Below are 26,422 nucleotides of genomic sequence, written 5' to 3' on the forward strand. Positions count from 1 at the left end.
ACTATGACAATTCTTAGCCTCAGGAAAAATACTTTCCAATGCTCATCACTTATTTACTGCATCTCATTCTGTTTCATGTTCCTTACTCATAGCAAACTTAAAAAATATGTAACTAAGTATTATTCAGCATCGTTTTATCTATGTTGGAAAAAAAAAATGTTTCGTTCATCCATTGATTAGAAATGCATACCTCTAACATGTTTGCACTGGTCCATGTACAATATTAAAATGTAGATGAAAAAATATAGAAAATATGAACATACTGTCATTGGTGCATACTCATATATCTCTTACAACATATACAAATAACTGTGTGTTTTAAGAAATTATTCTATGTCTAAGGATATGCAGGTGTTTGACTAGAGTAATCCAATCAAGCTGAAAAAGATATAGGAACGCCTAAAAATACAGGTTATCTAAATGAATATTTTATTCTTTGTAGGCTGGTGTCATGCAAATATGAACTGTTGAACTGGCCAAATAAAAGTTTATGAATAAATAAATATCTCACAGTTTGAATAACAACTCTGGTGTGAGCATCAACATGTCTCGGCACCCGAGTCACAAAAATAAAACCCCTTACTGTCCTCAGCTAACTTGGAAGTGACTCCGTTTCTGACTCTGCAGTCGTGTTGTGCAGCAGCAGCAGCAGTGGTGGAGTGGCTCGTCTGGCCACCTCACCTGAGGTGCTAATGGTATTGACCACTTCAGTATAAGTTAGAGAAGGGCATAGCTGATGCCGGCAGTAAACAACTTCAGACTGACAGGTCAGGGTGACTGTTGGCTTGATTGCTTTCATTACTCACACATTGTCCAAAGTCAGACCTGCCAGCCTGGGACTTGCTCACATCCCAGGTTCTGCTATCAACAGCAGTGTATGAACAGACTTAAAACTTTGCCACGACTGATGTAACTGCAAGTAATACATAAAAAAAAAAGATCTGAGAGTTAAAATAAGATCTTACAATTATTTCTGTGTTCATAGTTTGATCATCTGTAATAGAGAAATAATAGGTGAGGAAACAACAACCAAGTTGTTGCAAACTACTGTCGGTGGAAAAGCTGGGAGGAAAATGGAGCAAGGCTTCCCATATGAAAAACAGTCAAAGAAAACAAAGACTCATAGAATATTCATCAATTCTGCTCCTTCACTACAGCTTTAATAAGGAGAAAAACAAACCCAATCAACCCCACATCAGTAGTTATGAACAACAATATAATTGCAACATTAGATATGAAAAGTGAGAAATTATCATATCATTCACATCGCTGAGATCCTGAAGCACCTAGTGTGGCAACAGGAGAGTATATGTAAACCCTCTGCTAAACACTGGCTTGTGTTTTCTCTAATTTCAAATCAAAATGATTTCATCAGCGTGAGTACATTCATAAAAGACGATCCTGCACGGGAAATAATAGAGAAAAGCTTTTTCATTACCTCCTCATCATATAGAGATCAAACATTTATTACCCTTGATCAAACATTCATTACCTCCTGCATTAAAAAATAGATGTATCTTGTATTACTCATTGTCAGCTCTGTCTGCGCTTTCATTAGCAGCACAGTTGTGTTGTCGTCTTTCTAGTAGCACAGTGAGGAACATTTTAATCAGTTTGTGTAATAAATGTATACAAATATGTAAACAGGGAACTGGCTGCACAAACTATTAAACTATTAAACTCCATCATGACTGATAATTAAAACAATGTAAACTGTGAGTAATACTAATCCAGTGTTTGGTGTGTATCTAATGGCCTCGACATAGAGTGCATGACACTCTGTGGTCCTGGAGACCATCGGCGTCTGACCTGAACAAAGCAGCTGTTTTGATGTCTTCACACTAAATTGAGCCATTGGCATGTGTCTCCACATGTCATTACCCATCCTCATCTCATCTCCATCTGAGCAGATCTCTCCCTCCTCCTCCACCTCCTCTACACCTATTCTGTCTATAACAATCCTGACTCGTGTTTGCTGCAGTGGACTCAGATGCAGATGTAATTTGATGGCTTCACTTTTCTGACTAGACTAAAAATTCAAATTTATCCTGAAAATCGGCCTTTTTAAGAATTCAGAAAACATTTAAAGTGAGTTTATGTCTGTGTTGATCCTTCTTACACAACACACTTTTGCAAACTAGTAATCGGTAAAAGAAGATTTCAGTTTCTTACTAATCATTTTGAGTCATTGGTTCTAGTGTATTGCATCCATATTGTTTTATATTCAGTCCACTCTTTTGCTTAAAAACATGAAGACCCATGCAGCCATAAGGGGTAAAACATTAACTGGTTTTATTTCTATACTACTTAATTTATTTTTGTGATAAAACTGGAACATCTGTCTGTGACAAGCATTACAGCACAAATAGAAAAATTAATTCAACAGTGACAAGCAGCGACCTACAGATACTGGTCACACAAAACCACATCATCTTTTATCGTTTCAGGAAGTGAATTAATTTTCAATTGTAAGAGAAGTAAGAGAAGGTATTCGTTTAAAAAGAGATGATGTAACCTTTATATAACTTCTGCTGTGAAAATTGTAAATGAGCTCACATAATCATAATTTCTAAGATATAATGTAACAGCATCCAAGTAAAGAGGAGTTCTGAAGTTTGCAAACAGTCTCAGCAAGGTCAGTTATGCAGCAATATCAGTCTGGAGTTCGACAACATGAACTAACACTAGACAGGATAAGCTACAAACAAATGAGACTGTAGCAAGAGTGTGTTTTGTCAATTATATATTCAAATTTTCATTTCCACGAGCAAGAGAGTCTTATTTCTTCTTCCAAAAGTTGTAAGGACTGTTGATATCTCCTTAGATTTGATGTTTGGGTTGAAATCAAAATTAAAATTAGCTCTGGTTCGTGGTTTATATTAAGTTTAGAGTTAATTAAAATGAAGTGGATAGTGAAAACGCTAACCAGAATAATAACGTCTGCCTACATTTGTACATTTATATGCAGCTATATTTGAATTTGTTGGCAACAGACTTTCCATTTTAGGCATTTAGCTTAGCTTGGCTTCTATTCAAAGAATCCAACAGCAAATGCCAAAGTTTAAATTCATGGTTCACTGATCCACAAGAAAAAAAAAGATGTGTGACAGACAGATAGTGTGTGTTGTGTGTGTTCAGCTGCCTAAAACCTGTGCCAACAAAGCAAGAAGCATTATAAAGCAGTGTAAGAGTATGTGGAGTGATGCAGCCGTCACTCATAAAGACCTGCATAGTAACTACTGTTCATCATGACTCTGACTCTGAACCACAAGCAGTGGGCACCACTCGGACAGTGCTGCCAGACCCAATAACGTAAACATAATGAGCTGTAGTGTTTGGAGGCAACAGCCAAGTGTTAGATTCTGCACCCTCCGCACCAGCTTGTGAACCTCTCCCGTCCCCTGGCCTTGAGCGTTGTTAGATAACACTGCATTAGATAACGGTGCGTGAATCTTAAGAAAAAGCCTGTCGGCTTCTTTCAGCAGATATTACCAACGACGCGCTGGGAAGACGACAACAAACAAAACTTGTGATGAAAACTTGCTCTGATTTGAATTCTTCTACATCTTACTTTTATTTTTTTTGTTTCACCTTGCTGTGAATAACAGCAGAGAAATACGACGAGGGTGCAGCCCAAGAATACATGATCTGAGCTGCACATCAGATTCTATCTAAAGAAAAAAAAAATCTTCTCAAGCTTTATGAAGTTGCACTTTCATATAAACTAATTAATTCAAACAGTCCTGCGAGACAGACTGCCTCAGCAAAAATAAATCAATAGTCTCATTTCACTGACAGCAATTTGCTTAGATTTTTCAAACAAACAGGTGCATTGAGGTAAAAATAGCAACTAGACGTTCAAGTTAAACATGTCTTTACATAATAATGGTTATGCTTACTCCTGTTATTCAGGTGACGGAGGAAAGGCAAGACTGTCACTAGGATTATTTGCATGAGTTTTAGTAGTAACGTGAAAACATGGCTATGAGTTTAAAGGTTCTCATGTGCGAAGCAGTGTAAAAAGGGAGCGTGGCGGGGGTGAACGGGGCAACGATGCCAGGGAGCAGATACAGCGGAGTGCAAGTTCAGGTAAAGAGAGTGGACAGAGAAGTGACAAAGAGGCCTCAGGAGAGACCAAGACTAGAAACAGCGAGAGGAAAGAGATGGACAAAGTGTGAGAGCAAGAGACAGAAAGTAATAAAAGACAAATAGGTTCAGTACTGCACCTTTCTGCAGACTCATGTCTACCATGCGGGGCTCGGCCAGTTCCAGGAAGAAGTTCTTGTTTTTCTCATACTCCTCATCGTCAATAATTTTCACGTGAATAAATTTGCTGCAAGACGGAGAAGAACAAGGGATAAAGAAAGGAAGGGGTGTGAAAGGAAAGGGACAGAGAGGGGGAAGAGGGACAGAGAAAAAGAGAAAGGTTAATTTGCGATGGAGGGACACAGGAAGTGCACTGTAAGTAGGATTAATAATCAGCATGGAAAAAGGTTAGGAGGTGAAAGGTCAGCTTGCTCTGAACCAGCCTGTCTGTCAGCAGCTGGACTCAAAACACTGATGCTGTTACAGCGGGTGTCATGACAACCACATTTATCACGGCATCTGATGCAAGTTGAATGGAGGGTGAAAAGCACTCCATGGAAGGGCGGATCAAAGAACACAATGAACTGAAAACAGCAGCATGTAATCAATCAGGTTGTAAAATGTGTAAACGGACATTTCACAAGGGCAAAAAGGTGAGTGAACGATAAATGAAAGAAACTGTCGCTATCCAAATCGATTTTTATGGCTCAATGTTTCAGTCAGAACACTTTCAATCTGACGGCTGGGTGGACACTGCGAGGACTACCCCTAGCTCTCCAGGCACAGAGGAGGCAGATAACAGAGAAGCAGCTTATTGCTGAGTTTATTGCTCAGGTTTGAGGAGAATAACCCTTTCATGAAGTCGAATGTCTGGAGGGGTGAGGAAAAGAGCTCCATGTGACATCATCACACAGAAACAGCTCAATATAGCACCTCAGTCCCGGCGGCGTTCTCACCACTGATCTCCCTAATTGATCTTTTTAAAGAGTTATTGACGAGTGCAGGCAGTTAAGTGGTCAGTAGGTACCCAGATGTCTCTGCGTCTCCATATCACAGTGGGGACTCCTCGAGGAACAGCTTTGCTGAATTCAATTGCACTCATGCAAACGCCTCGTAAAACCGCCTGTGCATCATGCAGGCGTCACGTCGCCGGATGCTAGAATATGAAAACCAACCGACAATGCATAAGACAAGTCATGACACTCACTGCATCCGCTCTCTTAGGCCTCAGAAAGCATTCCCTGCAAGCGGCAGACAAGTCAACAATAGCTGACAGCAGCTCAGCTAGCCCTGAAATAGGAATGACATACTTTATTATGTGCCTGACATCTCATGGGAAAAAGCTTTTCCTCTTCATCCGAGCAAAAATACAATTTTTACACGTTATTTAGGGACAGTATTTGGAAAGCAGGGGTTCGGTTAATAAGATAAGTGACACGGCAGCATTCATTATAGATAGCTGCTCATGTATCATGTATTGATTCAAAAAGCAGTTGGTGCCCTGACATCCTGCTGATGTACTTCCAGCACTGTGACATATAGCTCCGCTCGTGTCATTCAAAGGCACACACACCGATGAATCGTGCACACACACAAGCACAAAATCTGCTGCTCATACACCCACACAAAAAGATATTTATACACAAAGACACTCATGCTGCAAACATATAAACAAACATATGAAAGTATTAATATGAGAATCCTTACGGAGTTAAAAGATATTTCTCTAGCTGCTGTAATGTGTCTTTATCTGGATGGTGTATATGTACCTGGACGTGAATCTGGCAGAGTTTACTATGTAAGATCCTGTTAGCACACTACACACAGCAGAACAATCCATCTCTCTTTCTCCCTCTACACATCCTAGCGGCAGAGCTTTCCTCAGATTGCGAGGTGAGATGTCTGCAGTGCTGCTGCCTGGAAAAGTACTTCACTTCTCATCAAGAATGGGAAATGCAAATACTGGAGTCTAATGGACAAGTGGGATCTAGCGAACACACATAATGCCTGGCTGTAGGACAGGAGGTAACTGTGGTCTTGCTTGACACGCATGTAGGAAAGGAGCAACCACAAATGTAGACTGACTGGGCAACCACATACTCATACACACTTAACAATATGGCTTATTATTAGTCCAATAAAGGGATCTGGCGACAAAATGACGTGCTCCTTCTCCTTTCTAAGAATGCTACCTCAGACTTTCTGCATGCAGTAATTAGATTAAACGCATCATTCAGATATAATATATGAAACAACACATTTAACACATTCTTAATCCTTATATTATATATATTAAGGCTGCAATCTGTAAACACAATACTGACATTTCATCACCTTATAAATATGATGTTAGCTTAAGCTGATAAGATGAACAAGCAGATGCCATCAAGCAGATGCAGATTAACACTAGCATATTCAGAATATGCAAATGTGAATGCAATAATCACTCTCCATTTATTGTTTCCACCAACTTGTGAGAGAGATACTTAACACCTAAGCTATTAAATGATTCACTATGTTCACTAGCTTTGCCTGTCTACTGTTTGGTGGCAGATAGGCAGTGTAAATGAGGTTGTTCGAGCTTATCTGTTGATGAGAGCAGCGATAGTGAATCAGAACAGTGCTCCTGTTAAAAAGCTTCATACAGCTGAGGGAAACTGCAGAGTTGGGTGACAGTTCTTTGTTAGTTTGTCCCTGAGAACAGTCCTTTCACATTATAATGTCACGAATTGTAAGAGAGGTAACAGCATTTCACATCACTGGTGCAAATAAAACACAAGTGGAGCCGATAACAGGCAGCTGCTAACTGATAGTCAGGATACAGTAAACCAGAAACGTGAGGAACTTGACATATTCCAAGATGACAATACCAGGATTCATCAGGCTCAAATTGTGAAAGAGTGGTTCACGGAGCATGACACGTCATTTTTACACATGGATTAGCCACCACAGAGTCCAGACCTTGACTCTATGGGACCTTCAGAGACTTTGTGCAGCCTCTCCCATCATCAATACAATCTAAAAATAACAACACTGGACGGGCATAAATATTGTGACGTTGCAGAAGCTTCTTGAATGCCATTGACAGCTAAAGGCGGTTGAACAGAATATTAGAGGGTAGTGTATGAAGTAATATGTAAAATGTTGATTAGGACAAGGCCTCCAGTCTGTGTAATGAGGCAGGATCCTTACTGTACATCACTTGGTGTTTACAGGTGAATACTGAAGAACTTTTTAATTAAATCAAACAACATAGGAAACCTGGAGCTTGTGGTGCCCTTAAGTTCTGGGGCCTCTGGGCTGTTGTTTGCTTCACCTGCTTGCTAATCTAGCATTGCACTAACTTCTTAGAGTAACTGTCTGAGCAAATCACCAAGATTTACAAGACGCCATTAAAGTCCAATTAGATGTAAGTGTGTGTCAGGCCAGGTAGCCTTAATTTGACAAAGGATCAATGGAAAACAATCACATTCTAATTAAAAGTCGTGTTAACATCATGGAAACATTTCAGGAGTTGCACAGTTTATCAACACACATCGCGCCTTTGCGTGATATTTCTCTGGAGCTTGACAACAGATTCATTCACTCATGTTGCACTTCACCATGTGGATGAATATTCCAACAATACCATGAAAACAACCCTAACTACAGTGTGGGGACTTTTTCCTAAAGAAAAGAAAACACTGTCTCAGTCACTGTTAAATGAGACAATAGAGAACAAATCAGTTTTTATCATGATAACGCCAGAAACAAGTCCTCACACATACAGTACACACAGAAAAACAGGTTTGATGAGTTTACTCCTTTTTGTCACTCAGCCGTGGACAATAATTACAGCCTTGGCACACAGACTACTGTTCATACACAAATAGACACACTTTCAATCACAGCAATAACTACTCATGAACAACCCATAACCACACACACACACACACACACTGACATGTGAGAAGCAGTGTGTGGGGAGCATTAAGCTACATTTGCATTTGTCCATGAAGATCATCAATAATTCATCCATCTATCACAACATCTGGCATCATTTGCTGTGAAAGCTGCAAAAAGCAACACTGAATGAAAGTAGTGAGTATTTCTGTGTGTGGTCACCATCCAACACCTGCTGTGCACACAACACACAAATCAGACTGCAGTGTTTACAGGGACTGCCCCGCTGCCAGTGCAGTGGACAGTGGTAATATGAATGGTTTCACTTTGGCGTGCTGTTGGGAAAGACACAGAGGGTGTGACAGTGCTCATATACAAGCACGTTTCCAGATGCATGCTCACACATCTCCACTGCACCCTTTTTTATTTACAGTGTCTTTATATGTTCTTGTTTACTGTTGTGCCCGAGCTGCTGCGATATTGGTTCTATCAGGGGTGTAACACACAATTTCAGGGACAGAGGTAAAACATAAAACAACATCTCTCTGGGGGCAAATAGATCAAGAGCAGATATTTGTACAGAGCCAACAGGAAACATTTGTTTTCCTTGTCCTGTTGTTCCCAAAGCGGAGGGAAGGTTGTTTTGATTTATCATTTAAAGACAGAATGGAATTTCATCTTTACGTATTTAATATCAGAGCAAACAAATGCAAAGCACTAATATGTAACTAATACTACATATGTCATAATAATTCAGTACAACAATGAAAGCCAGTAGATGAGTAAATATGCACATAGTAGACTTAAAACTTTAATTCAGTAAACCAAAAGAATATCACTTAAAGTCAGACTGATAGATAAAGCAAAGATCTATATGATTATTTAAAAGTGTTGCACATATGCAGAATGAGTGCATGCTATATATGCAGGATATGAATATTCAGCATAAAGTAAATTCAGTGTTTTCCAGGAAGTTCTTATGAAAAAAAAATCTTAATTTCATGGTGTTTTTAATCCTTAATGGGAGAAACCTGCACAATAACAACAGCTTATAGAGCAGGTGAGAATTTGCAGGTGCAGTTACAGTACGTGCACTTACGATGATGCTAAACATCAGATAGAAGTATTTCTGTCTAACAAGTCATGAAAACATTTAAAAATGTAACGGCACACAAAAAGCTGCACTTCAACTCTGGGGTAAGACATGCACCACTCCCTTTAGAAGAAACTTGATTATTACAGGGTTTCACTGAGAGGCGGCCTCTCTTTTACAGGAGATCCTGATCACATCACACAGTTACACACCTGAAAACTACAACTACCAGCTAGTCACTGGGGCTGGCACTGATTTTTTTGCTTGCCGCCATTCTAGGGTTGAGCTTGCATGCACAACTAACTCAACTATTTGCAACAAAGTCAGTAAGCCTTACTTCCTTAAGGATGGTTTACAGCAAGCAGCAGAAAGTTGTATTAATTGTTGCTTCTTTTTGCAGAGAAGATGAAAATGGTATCCTTTGTGGGGTGTAATTATTTTGATTTGTGCTTTGGAAAAAATCCAGAATATTACAAAACATTCCCGTGTGCAATAAGAAATAATATGTCAATCTTCTTACCAGGGCTCTCATTTGTTAAATTGAATTACACTGATGTTTCAAAATTAATGTCATAATGACTTATTGATGATAACATGCTAGACATAGCACCCCCAAGTTGAATATTAGTGTGGGAAGTGCCACTGGGTAATGGCAGGCGATTAGAGAGTTCACACCTCCGCTGCACTTGGCTGCCTGCAACGAGCACCTCTGCCTTCCCCAAGTCCAGATCAGACGGAGGAGGGGAAAAGAGGAGATGAAAACAGTGAAGGGAGTGAGACATGAAAGTGGAGGTGGTGCAGGAAGCCAGAGACAGCAAGAGAAAGATTCCCTCTGTTCTGTGGCCAGAAACCACACTGTGGCTGAAATTTGCTTTCGCTGCCTCCTCTCCACTTCCCTATGCCTCTTCTTTGACAGCAGATTTACTGTTTTGGTCTCTTCTATGGCTTTGATTCCACAAACACTAAATAATATAACAACTAGAAGTGTGAAACCACTGCGGTGGAGTAACACATCAGAGGAAGTGATATGTGCGATATCCAGTCCCCACTTCTACTTTTGTCTTGTCTGTTGGTGCAGACTGACCCTCAAATGGCTTGGCTTTTGCTCTGCAAAGCCTGAAGATTTCTCACAAACACTGGAAAGACTTAGGTACTCCAGAGCAGGGGCTGCTTCGAAAACTGCTGCAATTAAGTACTTTCTTTTCTCTCTGTTTGTTCCTCTGTATAAAACACCTGCTACCACCGACCTGGACCTCGGGCTTTCTAGTTTGTACTAAATACAACCTTTCCAGATCCTCTTGAAAATTTCCTTTGCCTTCATCTCTTCCGTTAATCTAATGAGTGCTTTTTAGTTGCTTTTCAGCCTCACGCAAGACTGCATTTAACCACTACTAAAGAACGTGTGGAGGGACTGAAGCATGGTTTTTAAACAGCACACATTACTTCCACTTCACTGCAACATGCAGGCTTTAATGGCAGCAGGATTAAAAGGAGCTCTGTTTCTAAAAAGTTTTACTTTTGCTGGTTTACTTCTAGTGAGATCTGCATCCTGCTGGAAATAAACTACCTGAATAAAAAGCCAGTAAATGAATTATAGAACAAAACGGTGACGAAACAGTAATAATATTAATATTCAGAAAAACAAACCTACACTGTTTCGGCCTATTCAAATCATGACAATGCTTCCACTCAAAATCCTAAATAAAGTAAAGCCAATAAAGACAGGAAGAGGACAAACCAAAAAAAAAAAAGGCCCCAGTGCCTCATGGGAAATCAGTGCCTTAATTAAGCAGGCCCGGTTTCTGTCACCAAGCACAGGGATTATGGGCCTTGCTCATTACAGACCTGATTATTGCTTTTCCCGAGCAATCACAGAAAAAAGCCAGTAAACACATTTGTCAATGATTTCTTGCCAATCTTATGAAGAACACATCAGATTTAATATTTCACATCAGCACACTGAGATCCAGTGTACGCCGCTACTTCGCTTCACCTCCATCTCCGTCTTTCCGTGTCTGCTTTTATTTGTTTTCACTCACGGAGCAAACAAATCTAAGCATGCCTTACCGACAAAGAGCTAAAAGTTTTATAAATAACCAAGTAAAATCCCACATGAAACGGTGCTGATGTAGGATATCAATATTAAATAAACCATAAAGAAATGAACTCTCTGAAACTCTCCACTTGACGGCTTGCTGGCCAGTCTTGAGCCAGATGCAGTTGTTATAATTGCAAGTAGTTTAAAGGAAAAGCATGTGACTTAGTGCAGCGGTGCCAGATGCTGTGTGAATAATACATGACTACCGACGTGAGTCCCAGTTTGGACACTCAACCGAGAAAGACAAAGGTAGTATGCACCATGTTCACAAATCTATCAATATACAAGATGTGATGTAAGTATCCCTTGTTATGTTCAATCACTCTGAGGCAGCAGCTTGGCCTTGTACTAAAAGAGACAATCATTCATTCGCAGGACCCAAATTCAAGCCCCCATTCTGGCAAACATCCCTCCCTGCTGAAGTGTCCTTGAGCAGCTTATGAAGGGTGCAATCACATTGGAAGCAATTTTAGAAGCAGCTTTTTTTAGAGAGCAAGATTGATTTGTGTGCTGTTTGTGCACCTAGTGTCTGAAGAAATGCATCAATTCACAATCTGCAGAGAGGATCAGAGAAAATAGTAAGCACAGCATTGATTTAGGGAGCACTGCAAGTTCTGTGGATCAGGATTATAAATTAGATTTCTTAATAGAAAGATTATTTTATGGTTATTGTGTCCTGCTCTGTGTAAGACTGTCCTTTCAGAAAATAATCAAGGTCTTCAGTAGACGGAAGACGTCACTGACTGATCAATCATTTGAAACATTTATAAAAACGAAGTTATAAAAACTAATCTACTGTCATGCTACCAGTACTGCGCAGCTGTCTTTAGGAACAGTGGTATAGCTAAATGTCATGACATCTTAGTTAAGCGGCTACAAAGCTGCACCTACATGCCAAGTCAAAGTTGTATAAGGTCATGTTCTGGGGACTATGAATGTCTGAACTAAACTTTATGGCAATTCTATAACAAACTGTTATACACTCCAAACATACCTGCAAATGGGGATCGAATAAATGTCAGGGTTAACAACCACCGTCACTAATATCAATCTTCAGGGGACAGTGATCGTCTGTAACAATACGTTTGTCTCAGTTCCAGGATGTTGTGATGAGCATTTGTGACACAGTAAAAGTTTATATATAAATAAAAGGCCACTGAGTCTGACTGGTAGTTACCACATTCAATTCAACCACTATTATTTACTGTGTACAGTGTATTCAGTCTTTGGCCTGAGCAATCAACCCCTAAATCACCACGAGCTCAAGGGACGCTCAGCTGTCGTTGACTCTAGAGGAAGAGCGAACGGTCATGGCAACAAATTGATCGATGAAGTATCCTATGACCTCACAATATCAATTAGAGGACATCGAGGATCATGTCTTATCGCTGTAATAACAGTGGATGATCCACGCTTAACCATAACCAGATGGAAAGGTGAAGTTTGTGCTCCTGCGACTGAGAGACGTGTACTGTAACTCATCATGAGATCTCAGCCAGATTTATAAATACTGTTACTGAGAGGAATCATGGGTAGTCACGAAGCTGGACAAGGAGTCACATTATCTGAATTCCACGGCAGGACTGCAGCTGTCCCTTCTCAGCCCTCTCACCTCCTTCAGCACAGCCTCGTGCTCTTACACAACCTGCATCCATCTCCGTGGGAACAGTAAATCTCTCATTTAGCTTACCTAGGGGTGCAGCTGGTTAGATTACAGTGTGTGTTCGATTCAAAGGGGAAGGATGATCGAATGTGCCCTCGGTGACAAGATACACTCGGATGCCTCGGATCTCTCACATTCTCAGGTCTGCGACTCAAATGTCTAATGCACCCGACCCGCTCCCATTTGCTGCTCTCACTCTTACTTGTTGTCATGGATACAAAACCCCTTTCACCAGCCCGGCTCTTTTCTAAATGCGACACATGACACACGACCACTTTCCGTAAAACTTCAGCCTTTTCCATTCAATTCTATTAGTTCAACTGCACCAAGCTAAACAGCACAATGAAACTGTCCCTGCAGGGAATAAAGAGCACTAACAGGTTTACCTCTGTCTGCAGACACACACTCTATTACTTCATCTATGCTTCTCTCTCTCTCACACACACACACACACACACACACACACACACACACACACACACACACACACACACACACACACACACACACACGTGTGAACCTCAGAAGCTGCTGTTGGAGGAAGGAATGGCCACACACTGGCACCTTGCTTCCTGTGTCCTGTGAGATTGCACAGTTGCTCCAACCCTTAAACCTATTGTCCAAACACTAGAAAGACATGTACCTCCTTTGTGCTGCTACTGGACCTCTATCTTTTTGCAAAAGGGCCATTTCTTTCACAGCGCACATAGATAATACAGTTAAAAACAATAAGAGGAAGACATAGATAAGACAGCCACCCTACTCATCCTCCTTTAAGCACTGATGTGCAAGTAGTTGTTTTTTTTTAATTCTACCTTGTCAAATATGCCTTTATTGTGTCCTAAACACAATCAAACAACTGAATAAATCTAAACTAAGAGTAAAAGATTAATGAAAATGTCGCAGCATAACAGATACGATATGCATAAAAGACAAAACATATTCCTGAAACATACTGGAATATCTTAAGGTTTTGGATTGTTGGTCAGGCAAAATGAAATTAAAACAGGCCTTTTCGGAATATTTAGCACCCTTTTCGAGTGATTCCCTTGTTTCTAATCTTAAACTGACATCTCAAATGAGGTCGGTCGAATCATAAAACAACAATTTCTTTCTATCTCAATGCGATAAAGAAGGTCAGTAAAAGAATTTAGGCAGAAAACAGAGAAACCAAGAGCAGTGAGAAACTGGGAATTATAAAGGCATGAGGGACACTGCTGAGAATAAAATGTACTTTATGGAGAGGCAAGACACTGTCACTGATCTAAGTGAGGTCTGGCTATGGGAGGAGGAGAGTAGTTGGTCGGTTTCACTTGTCATGCACCCTTGCAACACTGTCTCCATGAAAACATGCTGACTGCCAGAGCTGAAGGAGAAAAAGACAAAGGAGAAAGATGAAAAAAGGGAGAGGACATTCAAAGGTATAACGGAGAGGACGGGGGAGCAATTGACAAAACAGACAGCCATGCTCCATATTTTCTGAGCCAAGAGCAAGGTGAGCAGGAGGGGGGAAAAAGTGAGTTATATTTTTTTGGATGTCTGGAGTGAGCCCAAAGGTCCTCCTCTACAAGGACACAATGCAATAAAACACTCAGAGATGAAGTGTCTGATAGGGGGCGACAAGGGAAGGAGAGGAGGAAGAGAGGGAAGTAGGAGACGATGCAGCTAGGCCTCCGAAATGAAAGCTAGAGCATCACCCTGTTGGAGGGTGGAGGAGATGGCTGGGCTTAGGGCAAGAAATGCACAAGGGCTATTCTGGGTGTTGGGCTTGGGTCTGTGACAGCTTAGAGAGCTGGAGCGGGCCAAGTCAAACCGCCTGCAGCCAAATGACAAACACCATCATATATGAATGACTTGGGAGAACGACAAGCTCCACAGTAAATCTCACAAATGCAATGCACTGAAATAATAAAGCATACATTGACCCTGCTTATGATGTATAGAAACAAAGCAAACTGCTGAAGCTCCCAAAAAGAAAGCAAACTGGGCGTCAGTGTCATGTTCTACTGTAGGTCTGTAGTTCTTGTTCATGGGCTTTAGAACAGTCGTTCTACATTATTGGCCTGATATGATGTTTGAGAGGCATTAATCTTATTATAATGATGAGCAAAAATAAATGTTGAACTGTTCCTTTAATTTGGCTTCTTAATTAGCATTTAGAGAATATTCTTAACACTAAATAATGCAGGAAATGTATAAAAGGTAATTTAACTCATCCCTAACTAATGTATAAAAAGGTTACTCAGTAAGTTTCATTTAAAACATTTGAAACAATTAATTGACACATGAGTATTTATTATATTTGATAATTATGTTTATACTATGAATTGCATTGAGTGTTTATTACGTTTACTGTTAGAAAATAACTAGTCGAAAGGCAAACGTGTTAGTGAAGTGTTCAGTTGTTTTGAGTGGACTCAGTTAAAAGTAGAGGGTCACAGAAAGGGTGCGATAGTCATTTCTAACAGTGCACATTTCAAACAGACTTTCCTGGAAGGCATTCATATTGCTGAACTACGGATTTATCTCTTCTCTCTTCACTTTCTCCATTTCTAAAAGGAAAGTGAATTAAACTTTGGTGGTTTCAAGTCTAAAGTTTAGAACCTTCTGCTTGATTTCAAACTGTTCGACAAGCTCTAATTGAACAGTAATAACTTTAATATAGTCTCACAGCTCATTAGCCTTGAACCCTTATCATCTACTTTCATGGATGTTTTCATTCTATGCTTCTTATATAAGGATACAGAAATGCTCTGCTCCTTATAGCACCATGGCTGAACAAGTTGCAGCTTTTCTCTCTACCAATATGGCTGATTTCACTAATTAATTACTTTTCTGGTGGTTTCAAGATGTGATCACTTAAATGAACTGCTATAACGTTTGGTTATTGAGCCCTGATTCCACCCTGTTATGACCATCATCAAAGACGTCAGACAGACCAAATTAAAAGTAACTTTAACTTTCAGCTACCATTATTTGCATTGAGTGTCTATAAAACAAGATATTTGACATCCATTGCACAAATCATACTTTAAAAAGCAAAAGCAAAAAACATAAAGGTCATGATACTGTCCACAGGGGCTAAATGTGATACATTATTGATGCCTGAGCAGAAACCCTCTTTTCGCCTCCTCTCCAGGGAGGACGCAGCAGAGCGTCAGCAGTGGAGAAAAAAGCGACCATAGCGAAGGACACTTAAGAAGCTTTCATGCAAATGCTTCAAATGCTTGTTTTTGTGGAAAACGAATAACAACAAAAAATATTTTTACTGCAGAAACAAGTTGTAATTCCCTAAACAAGGTATTCTTGCAGCTTTATTCGTAAAATGCTCAAACAAGCAGCTATTGGTCGTCCTAGCCTATGGTTGACTGTCTCCACAGGACCTGGGCAGCGGACCAACACACGGCACACGTTTCACGCACTAGGCAGCCGTCTCTCTGCTCTGGACACTAGTGTTACTACGCATGCTGCTACTATTTCTGCATTTTTCTGCAGAATAACAGCATCATGCCTCAGTGAATCTCTAATCAAGCAACAGAAAGCACATTTATGAGTGTGAGTATGAGTGAGTTGGTGTAAATGTTCTTCTGTGGATGTCACCACTTTTACAGTTAGAGTGGAAGAAACAGATGTGGGGAGTGTGGTTGTAACTGTGAATCTTCGTGAGGACCATTTGAGTTTTTGATCTTGAGAGTGTGGACATTTTTAGCATTAGGATATTTGAGCTTGCAGGACTTGTTTGAGGATTAATGTCACATTGTGGTTGTCATAATTACCAGGTCTTGTATAATATTCCAGTCAACAAATAATTATTAGAAAAGTAGAAAACTCAGATTCTTAAGAAAGTGCTGACATGTCATTGACCCTCACATGTCCAACTCTCTGCACCATACATGTCTTTAGCTCTGTGAACATATCTGTCAAATAGGCACTGTTTGCACCACCACAAACACATTACTCCACTTTCCGAATTCATAAAAACCTGTTTGCATGTTATGCAGATTATTTTTATAGTTTTATCCATCACTCATAATCATAATCATAACAATGCACCATGCTAAGCTATGCTGATATTTAGAAATGTTGAACAGTCAGAGGATCATACTGTACAATGCAGTGATTAAACAAATCTCCAGATTACATACTGACTTGACCTACCTATTTACTACAATCTTCCTCCTCTGAGACCACCATTTGGGCACAGTTGCTTTCAGTTTTACCTCCATATGAAGGTGATTAAGGCAGTAGGTCCCTGACTAGGGGTCTAAATGTTGTCAAATGAGTGTGAGCGAATGGTCACAATAAGATAAAAGCACTCAGAAAGAGTAAGGAACAAAATACTACTGCACAGAATTGACATTTCTTTGATTTTTTTTATCTTGCAAAATACTTCAACAGGCCACTGAACTGCTTACAACTAACAGACATTTACCCTTTTCTAAGTGGTTGTCAGTAGATGTGACATTGCTTTAGGATAGTGGTTGGCAACCACTGTTAGGAAAGACCTTCTGTCAGTGAGGGTCCTCAAAAGTACGTGTGTGTGTGTGTGTGTGTGTGTGTGTGTGTGTGTGTGTGTGTGTGTGTGTGATTGGTTGGTAGTAGGGGGCACATTCAATCTGCTGCAAACCCAGAAAGACATCACTGATTGAGAAGTGGATGACATAGGGAAGATGCATAAAGCTCTAAAAATAGTCAGGGACATGAATTTACATTGGAGGAGGGGGCTGCGTGTGTGTGTGTGTGTGTGTGTGTGTGTGTGTGTGTGTGTGTGTGTGTGTGTGTGTGTGTGTGTGTGTGTGTGTGTGTGTGTGTGTGTGTGTGTGTGTGTGAGTGTGCGTGTATTCCAGCCAGAGACCTCAGCTTCTCTGACATTCAGTGACATTATGCATACACAAATAACACAACGACACACACCAACATTTGAAAAGCACACCATGAAATTATGATCACTATTCACAGCCTGGGGTCCTCTGCACACAATGCTCCTGCACACACTCATCAGTACACATACATATCATGCCTGTAGCTCGGTTTTACACTGGAATTCTCTACAGTGCATCACAGTTTACTAACCTTAGGGCTGGCAACCAGTGTAGTGTCTTCTGACATTGAAAGGGATAGTTTGATAAATTCCTAATTATACAGAAATGACTGTGGAAATTCTTCCAGTCGCCTTTGGGCTGCATAGAACTGCTATAAACATCACATGGTATGCCATTGAATTTCCATCGAGCAGCTTTTGAGAGCAGCTTAATTTTTGTCGGTCTGATGGATTAAAACACTGTATGTTGTCAACGGGCTCGACCTGAACATTTTCCTCTGTAGCTACAGGGGTCAAAGGAATTTTCTAGACTTGACACATGGCTGCTGGCCAAAACTAAAGGCTGTGAACTCCTGTTTCATCTTTTACATTAATTTGCACCCATGGTGTTCACTCCTTAAACTATAGCACTGTGCGTGGAGCAGGCACAAGGTTGACTGTTTTGTCAGCAGGCAGGAAGCAGGAGCAGAGAAATGGAGTATTAACAACAAGGTTAACCTCTCTCTGAATCAATCCTCCTCTGTATTATACAGTATATGTTCTTGTCTCAGTAGATGCTGAGAGATGAACCCACAGGAAGAAAAGAAATTCTGTTAGAAGTCTGTGTTAGAATTCAGTTTAGGCATGAAATGCAGTACGAAAGGGAAGACAATAACTTTCGATATTTATCCCAGAAAGTCTTTTTATAGGCAACCAAATTAACATTAATCTCAAAAAGAGTAATGTTTGCAAAGATGCTAACAAAACATGACCTTTTATGTCCATCTACGATATGGTCGCCTGAGAGAGTTTCTTATCAGGCACATCTAAAAATGTAAATTCAGATTACTGGTCTGGTATTTCATGTACATGTAGACGTATACTTCATTGTATAAATGAAGTATTTTGCAGACATTGTGCAGCACAGAAGCATGACAATAATGCAATTTTCAACAGGTAGTCAAAATAAACTGTTGTAGACTTATTCATTTTTCAGATTTGAACAGATTAAATACTCTTTATAGAAAGTATAATCACAGTGCACAAAAATAATTAAAGTTAAAAAATGACCCTATTCTGAAAATATAATCCAGTAACTGACAAGAGGTTTGCTCCACGACAATCACTTCATAGCATCCCGGTTGAGAGTTGGTGCTCCAACATGTCTCCAGTTCCCTTTACACATTCACCTTACATGTACACTGTACACTTTGCAGCTCCCCTGACACATTACACCTTACTTTAATGCAGTGCACACACACACACACACACACACACACACACACACACACACACACACACACACACACACACATATACACAAAGGCAAGTGAGGAGGGTGGAGGAGTAATAGGGGAGGAGGAGAGCACTGAGACGACTCAGGAGAGGAGGATGATTCGACATGTAAGGGAGGAACTCTCCTCCATCACAGTGTATGTCCTCTGGTCTCTAATGAGATTATTGGACAGCTCCTCCTTCCCTCCTGGTCCTCCACTGTGTTGTCTTAAAAAGATTAACCACACCATTGTCTCTGCCAATAATGACGGGATAAAAGCGCCACTGCCTCACAGGAAAAGTTGAAACGCTCAGCGCTAATTCCATCCCATGGAGCGTGTTGCCATCATCCGTCCTCCTGAATCCTCATCACCATTAGCTAACGGAGCAGGAGATCGGATTGGACACTGGAGTCATGCAATCTGTCCACTGAGCACAGACAAGGGGTGCGGATATTTTCTAGTATTTCAGCTGTTAGGAAAGAGCCCTGAGCAACTTATCTAAATACTATTGGCAGGTGCAAACACTTGACAGACCATTACCAGTAAAGCCAGCAGAATCTAGAGCTGCTTAAAAATAATGAGCTGCGTGGGCTGATAAGCCACTGATATCATGACCCTTAATCACAGCTTATCATAATGCCATGTGAAATCAGTCATGTTTCAGTTCACCAGCGAGATCCTAAAGCCTCTGGACAAAAACAATTCACTTCTACCTGAGCAGAAACGGTGTACTGTAGGTTTAACACCATTGTAAAACAAAGCAAGTCTGGACAATAGCATCCATGTTTTTTCATTTCTTGTGTTTTGTTTGGCTTTAAAAATTTCTGCCTGGATAAAAAACGAACAATATTTACCAAAGATTATTAGATTTCTGTCAGTTCCATCTGTGGGTGTTTTTTTTTTTACTTCCATAGTTTTGTCATTTCTGCTTGTGCAGTAACGCGGTCTATGAGCACGGCTGTTGCTCATATTGTAAAAGGTGATTTGCCTACTGAGCTCCTGTCTGTGTGCCGTGCAGAGCTGGTAAAGGAGCAAAAACCTAACTCTTTCCTTGTAACCACGGTTTGACGCTGTGCTGTCAGTGTCTGAAATGGAGACAGGATTGCCAGGATATTTTGTCCAGGCTGATTTGTTGATGAGGAGAAAGGTTCCTCATGTGAGAAAAATGGAGAGTGGAGAAGGTGGTTTTGCCTGTGAGGTATGGACAGTCTGTGCCTCAAACTGCTCAGGATAACGTAAGCGGTCATACATGGGTGAGGAAAACATATGATCATGTCGTGACATTGCTGCATATATTATATGCATAGATTATTATATGATAGGAAGTCATCATTGTCTTGGCTCCACCTCCAGGTATATAAGCTGGAGGGCTCAGCAATTTTGTCTCTCTCTTTCTAGGCCTAAGTTACCTTTTGTTTATTTTGTTTCCATTTTACTTAATTTTACACACATACATACACTCACTACACCACTGACATCTTAGATTAGCACATTTCAAGGTTTCTTTGCTTGATTTGTGTTAAGTTAATTAAATAGCTGAGCTTAAATGTCATGTGTGGTCCTCTTCTATTTGTCCTTCCTTTGAGCCAGGTTAAGACACAAACACATATCCATCTACTCCATCATTTCTCCATGAAGACCTACTGATAACTCCTGAGCATTAAAACCTTCTGACAACCTCCTCTTTGGCAGAGTTAAATGGAAAGTGCACTAAGCTGGTGTTATTCATTCAGTCATTCATGTAGAAGGAACATGCAAAGGGGACATGGGGACTCACAGTGGAGGAAGTGAGGGGTGGTGAAGTGCTGAAGTGGTCTAATTCTGCTGTTCATGTGAGAGGGTGGAGAGAGGATGAAGTTCAGCTGGTCAGTCTGTCAGACAGGGGGCTCTGGTTGAGAAGCATTTAAATCCTTTGGGACCGAGAGGTGAAGGCACGAATGGAGATAAAAGGTGGAGGAGGGAGAGGCAGCAGTGGGAACTCAAACGATCGATCGTGTCCCACATCATTCTCCTCATTCACGGTGACATTTGTTGAAAACCTCTTGAGGACAGCCTCTACAGCTGGGCATGCCTATTCAATTAAGATGCCTGACCGATCTCCTGCGTTTATTTGCCTCTGTTCTTCCTATGATATCCCCACAGTATCTCATCGCTCAATTCCTGCATCTATCCCATATCCCTTCCTTTTGCACCAAATACATGCAGCAGCTCTACCCTGGATCTACGCTTGTGCACTGCTTTGTGTCTTTCTACTAATTTCTAATGGCATTTAATGCTTGCTTACAGTGTTCATGATGGTACTACAGTTACAGTACCTTGAGGTCTGTGTTTATCATGCCAATCTGAGGACACAGTTCCTCAGCCATCAGGAAGTAATACCCTTCAACAGGGATTTTTTAGGGTACACCAACAAACTGTAGGCTCTGGGTCATCCAGTTTAAATACAGATATTATTCTGTATTTATTTATTTAGTTTCTAAAAAGGCTCCTGTGTTCTCGAAAATAAAACCTGAGGTCAGAAAGTGCAATCTGCTTCTTATTTCTTCAGTTACCCGTTGAAAGTTTGCTCTTTTCTTCATAAATTTATTCTCATGGTACTTGAGTAGCCTCCCACCCATCGGGCAAGTTAAAGCAAACACAAAGAAGTTTTTGCAAATACTACCTGACCTAGCTCTGACTCTGTTTCATATTCATCCTCCTCCCCTATGGTTTGAGCTAATCCCTCTTTACAGTGTGCGTCATCTTCTTTACTCTCTTGTTCGTTGAGTTTCTTCTTTGCTCACCCTGCATGACCATGTAATTCAGCCTGAACAATACGGCGCTGCCTCCTGCAGCTGTTGTTCCTCCGCTCCTATGCTTTCCCCCAGTGCCCCCTACTGTGTTTGTCAGGAACACAGTGTGTCAGCACCAGAGGAGAGAGGGAGGATGAGGGTGGGGGAGGATGCAGCAGGATGCCTTAACAAGGTGTGGCAGGGACAATCATGGGTGTTAAGGTTTACCCGGTCCAGCCGGTTTCTCCATTTCCATCCTTATCCTGTGCCTCATTTTCCCTCCACCTCCTGCACTCTCTCTTCACAGATATCTTCTACCCTTCACCGTGTTTCTCTCCAGGCCACCCTGGCGCTCATCACATCCTCTACTTCAGCAAGTGCTTCTGCTTTCATTTACTTTATTTTCCTGTCCACCCCCCGTCGGTGACATCATTATTTTTAGACACCGTGGGTAGTGTGCAGCGATGTTTGTGTGTGTGTGTGTGAAATCTGGATGCTGACCTGATTTCCAAGTCATCTCCATGCCAACTTCATTCCTGCCATCACTTTCAAGAGTGGCCCCTGACAGGGAAGTAACACCTGTTCACAGCCCCCAAGGTGTACGAGATGGGCCAAATGCAGAGGCAGCGCAGGAAGGGGGGGATACAAGGAATGAAGGGAAGGAAATGGTTGGGAGGAGAAGAGCAGAGGAAATCGGCTGACCCAGCCCCCCACAGCAAAACCTGCCACTCAACTGGAGATGGCTCATTCAGTGTGCATGCTTGAGGGATTAACCTCTATCAAAAAAAAAAAAAAAAAGCCACCGGAACAACGACAAGAGTTGGAAATAGAGGTGTGGATGTGGGTTTATTTCTGACAGTGTGTCTGCTTCAGTGGTTAAAGTGACTGGCATCACCAGGCAAAAATAAATGGTGTCAATTTTCAAGACTAAAATTCTTACACAGTCTAAAAATACCATGATGTACTGTACTGTGTGAGACCATTGATACATATTATACTGTATGTCCTATTCAGAATGTAAACATAAGCTTACTTTACAGTGCCAAAAATTATTTCTGGCATAAATCCATGAATTACAGTCAAAGTAATAATAATAATAATAATAATAATCTCAGTTTGCTACTGGAAAGATGGCACTAAGTGTATATATATATTCATGGTCTTCTGAGGATGAACCTTATGACTTTGGTTCTTTCACAAATATGAGCATGTCATTGTAGGTTTTAAGGTAAAGCTATTTGATGACCACCATGTTTAAAACAGACACCCCATATGCTCTTATGACCACTTAGATACCTGCAGGTCAATTATCTCACATTTTGGCTGCACCAGCGGCCATTTTTGCACTGATGTTACGATCCTTATCACTATCTCAATAGAAAACTAATTTAAAAAAATGATAAAGTGTCTAATGTCCAAGTAAGTAGACGCCAATTTAATTTTGGTCTCACATCGGAACAGATCTCCTGATGTCTCCTGACCTCTCATTTCTTCCATTGCCCTGTTTCCTTCCCATCATACCAAACCAGTCTTTATTCAGGCACCAGCTGTTCACACATCCAAATTCCTCCTCCTTCAATCTGCCAGGGAGGTACACAGACCGTCTGCCTGCTATTTTCAACTGGCATGCAACGGCCACTTGGATTCTCCGCTCCTCACTCGCACACAGTCTTCGTTCGTTCAGTCTGAGCCAGATCCACAGTCAGACATCATTAGTTAGTTACTATTAGAGTTATCGGTCTGTCTGTGCACAGGAAGGCCGCCAGACATAGACTGATGTAAATAAGCACAAACAAGAATGACATGTGACAAAGAGGGAAAGAAACTACACAGAAACGTCACAGGCAAAAATGTGGCCGTCAGGGAGGAGCTGGTTGACATGTTTTAAATGAGTGTCATCTGATCAGGGAAGAGAGATTGTCCTTAAACATTGTTCAACCCATTGGACACAACAACAGCACTGAAATACAGAAACACACTGGTATAAAAATACTATTACAAGGAAAGAATTTTCATCAATTCTTTATATAACATATGTGAGACTAGGAATATATTTTATTGTACAACCTGCTGACACTAATGTGGCAGTTGCAGAGCCCTCTGAAGCAGGTAAATGCTGTTTGCCTAACGCCACAGTACAGAGCTGCTCCCAGTAGGATCGTGAGACTAAAACGTGGTTGAAATTACTTAGAAAGCGAACAGAAATTTACAGTGTCTGTTCATGCTTCTTACTTCATGGCAAACAAGCACCTCAGTGCTAACACACATGCTAATGTCGGTTTTCAGAATACAATTCTGATCATGGAGCATGGAGGTGCTTTGATTTCTATTTTATTTTACACAGGAAAGAATCTCCTTCCAGTTGGCAAGACAGCAGTCGTCCTCGCTTCAAACCCACATCATTCACAAACACAACACAGATTTCTCGGTTCAGGCAATCTCCATGTGACCAAAATCACCAATCATCATTTCTTTCTTTTCAAGAAAGGGTTATTTCACTTTCAACAGCAAATCAACTCTTGTCTTTACTCCTCATCTTTCTCCAAATCTGCAGTTGCTAATTCTCTTGCATTGTGGTCCTCATCACTGCTAACTCCAACTTTTGGCCTGAGGAGCCTGAGGAGAGCCATGTGTATCAGTCACACCAGCTGCTTCTTTTCACGCAACACTGAAAAGCTTTTACCAGGAGGCTGTGACCGGCTGCAGAGGGTCACCCTAACCTGCCACGCTCTTTAGAGGCAACCTGACCAACCAGTGAGAGTTGATAGTGCACCAATAAGGATGTGCTGGGCATCAATAATATGGACAATCTTTGCAGCTCTAAACCTATTTTCTTTTTTTGTTTGAATACAAAGACTGAACAGTCACGTTGGAGTCTGACATATATCGCAGAATATCAGAAATAGACTTAATACTAAATAAGAGCCCTAATGTCTTATGAGACGAGAGTCAAACCGAGAGCTTTAATTCTCCCCTGAAAATGTGTTCACTTGACTAGAGTATAATGCAGCCACGGACTCCATCTTTACAGACCAGTTCAAAACATGACAATGAGACAGGGCATATCAGTGCATTGTACTCACTCTCCAAACTTATTCTGTTTGCTTTGTTATTACGTAGGTGGCACAAGGGACATATTTTACAGAAAGTAAAATATTTCCAGTTACTGAAGAAGAAGCACAGAGGACAAAGTGAGTTGAGGGACAGAGGGCACAAACTGCCGACTGACCACATTTACAGTGTAAATATTACAATATGACTTACTAGCGGCACTATTCCCTGCTACTGAAACCATGCATTGTGTGCGACTCATAAACTGCACAAAAACAAAGCAAGGAAAATGTATATTATTTTATTATTTTTGCTTCTGACCACCAACAAATCTGGCTTAGGACTCTTCACATCCTGACTCAGAGAGTGACACAATATCATGTGACCAACAGCAAAATGGTAAAGTGGAGGTAGAGGGAGAGGGAGGCACAGAGGGAGAGGTTGTGGGGGTGGATGATGTCACTGCTAGTGACTTTTCTATTAACAAACATGAGTAATGGACTAGATATCTGATAATCAGAAGTGCAAACATTTCCAAAAAAGCACTGGCTTACAGGGAAAGTGTGGAGGTGGGGGAGGCGGACGGTTGTTCCTCTTGACCCAGCTCTGTGCGACCATGCGAAAGGTGTGCATGCATAATTATATAAGATTGTCTGTTAGGCCTACTTGTGCATTCACATAATCCTTTTTTGTATACACGCGCAGGTACACAAACACACACACACACACACACCTAGGGCTTTTTTGCTGCTTGTGCCCATGTTACATTTGCTGCAAGAGCTTAGTGAGGAGCAGCAGCAGCGTTAGAAGGCTTATTAGCATAACCCAGGATGCAGTGAGAGATGTCATGTACTTCATGTGCTTTTGCCTGATCACGTCTGATGGTATATGTCACATACAGCCTCCCCAGCACCCAACCCACCAGCCCCACTGCAATACACACATATCCGATCACCCTCTCTGTCATCTATTGGATTCTATCTCCTTCTTCTCATCTGTTTCACTGTCCACTAAAGCTATCGTCCCCTGTCGCGCTCTCTCTATCACTAACTCCTGTTTCTCCTCCTCTTTTATTTTCTTTAATCATCAAAAATGTTGATTATTATGCCATATATCAAATAGAAATGCCATAATTTTATGTGTAACATGTTGATCTTCAAACTAATATTTCAAAGAAACATAGGAGTAGTAGCAGCTCTAACACAACTGCCTTTCTCCTTTCATTGTCTCTACCACCCTTGTCTCATCCAGGGACCCTCTTCCCATCTAATGTACCTGCTTCTTCCACCACCTGTCATGATCTATCTTTGTTATTAAAAATGAAAATGTTGTCTTCATTTTTGCTCTCATTAGAGAGTCTGCACTGGAAAAAAAAGAGAGAAGGGAGGAAGACAAACAGCTATATGAGCCTGATTTTAACTTGCAACACTGGAACTATATGGCGCACGCCTCAGCCGACTGAACTACGAGGACACTCAGTA

General features: G+C 40.9%; 1 protein-coding gene across 5 annotated transcripts in view; it reads right to left on the reverse strand.

Moving 5' to 3' along the window:
• Positions 1-26,422, reverse strand: part of slc8a3 (solute carrier family 8 member 3) — an 83,729-nt gene that overhangs the window by 22,261 nt on the left and 35,046 nt on the right. For 4 of the 5 annotated variants that reach the window (XR_003297412.1, XM_026339387.1, XM_026339385.1 and 1 more), the window contains exon 3: positions 4,227-4,333. The exons of the other annotated variant lie outside the window; for it this stretch is intronic. Coding sequence is in view for 3 of the 4 variants with exons in the window: in XM_026339387.1 (XP_026195172.1) it covers positions 4,227-4,333 (107 nt within the window). In the remaining variant the exon portion in view is untranslated. The remainder of the gene's footprint in view (positions 1-4,226; positions 4,334-26,422) is intronic. 5 annotated transcript variants of the gene reach the window in all.

Source organism: Anabas testudineus, chromosome 22, assembly GCF_900324465.2.
Source record: "Anabas testudineus chromosome 22, fAnaTes1.2, whole genome shotgun sequence".
NCBI classification, from domain to species: Eukaryota; Metazoa; Chordata; class Actinopteri; order Anabantiformes; family Anabantidae; genus Anabas; species Anabas testudineus.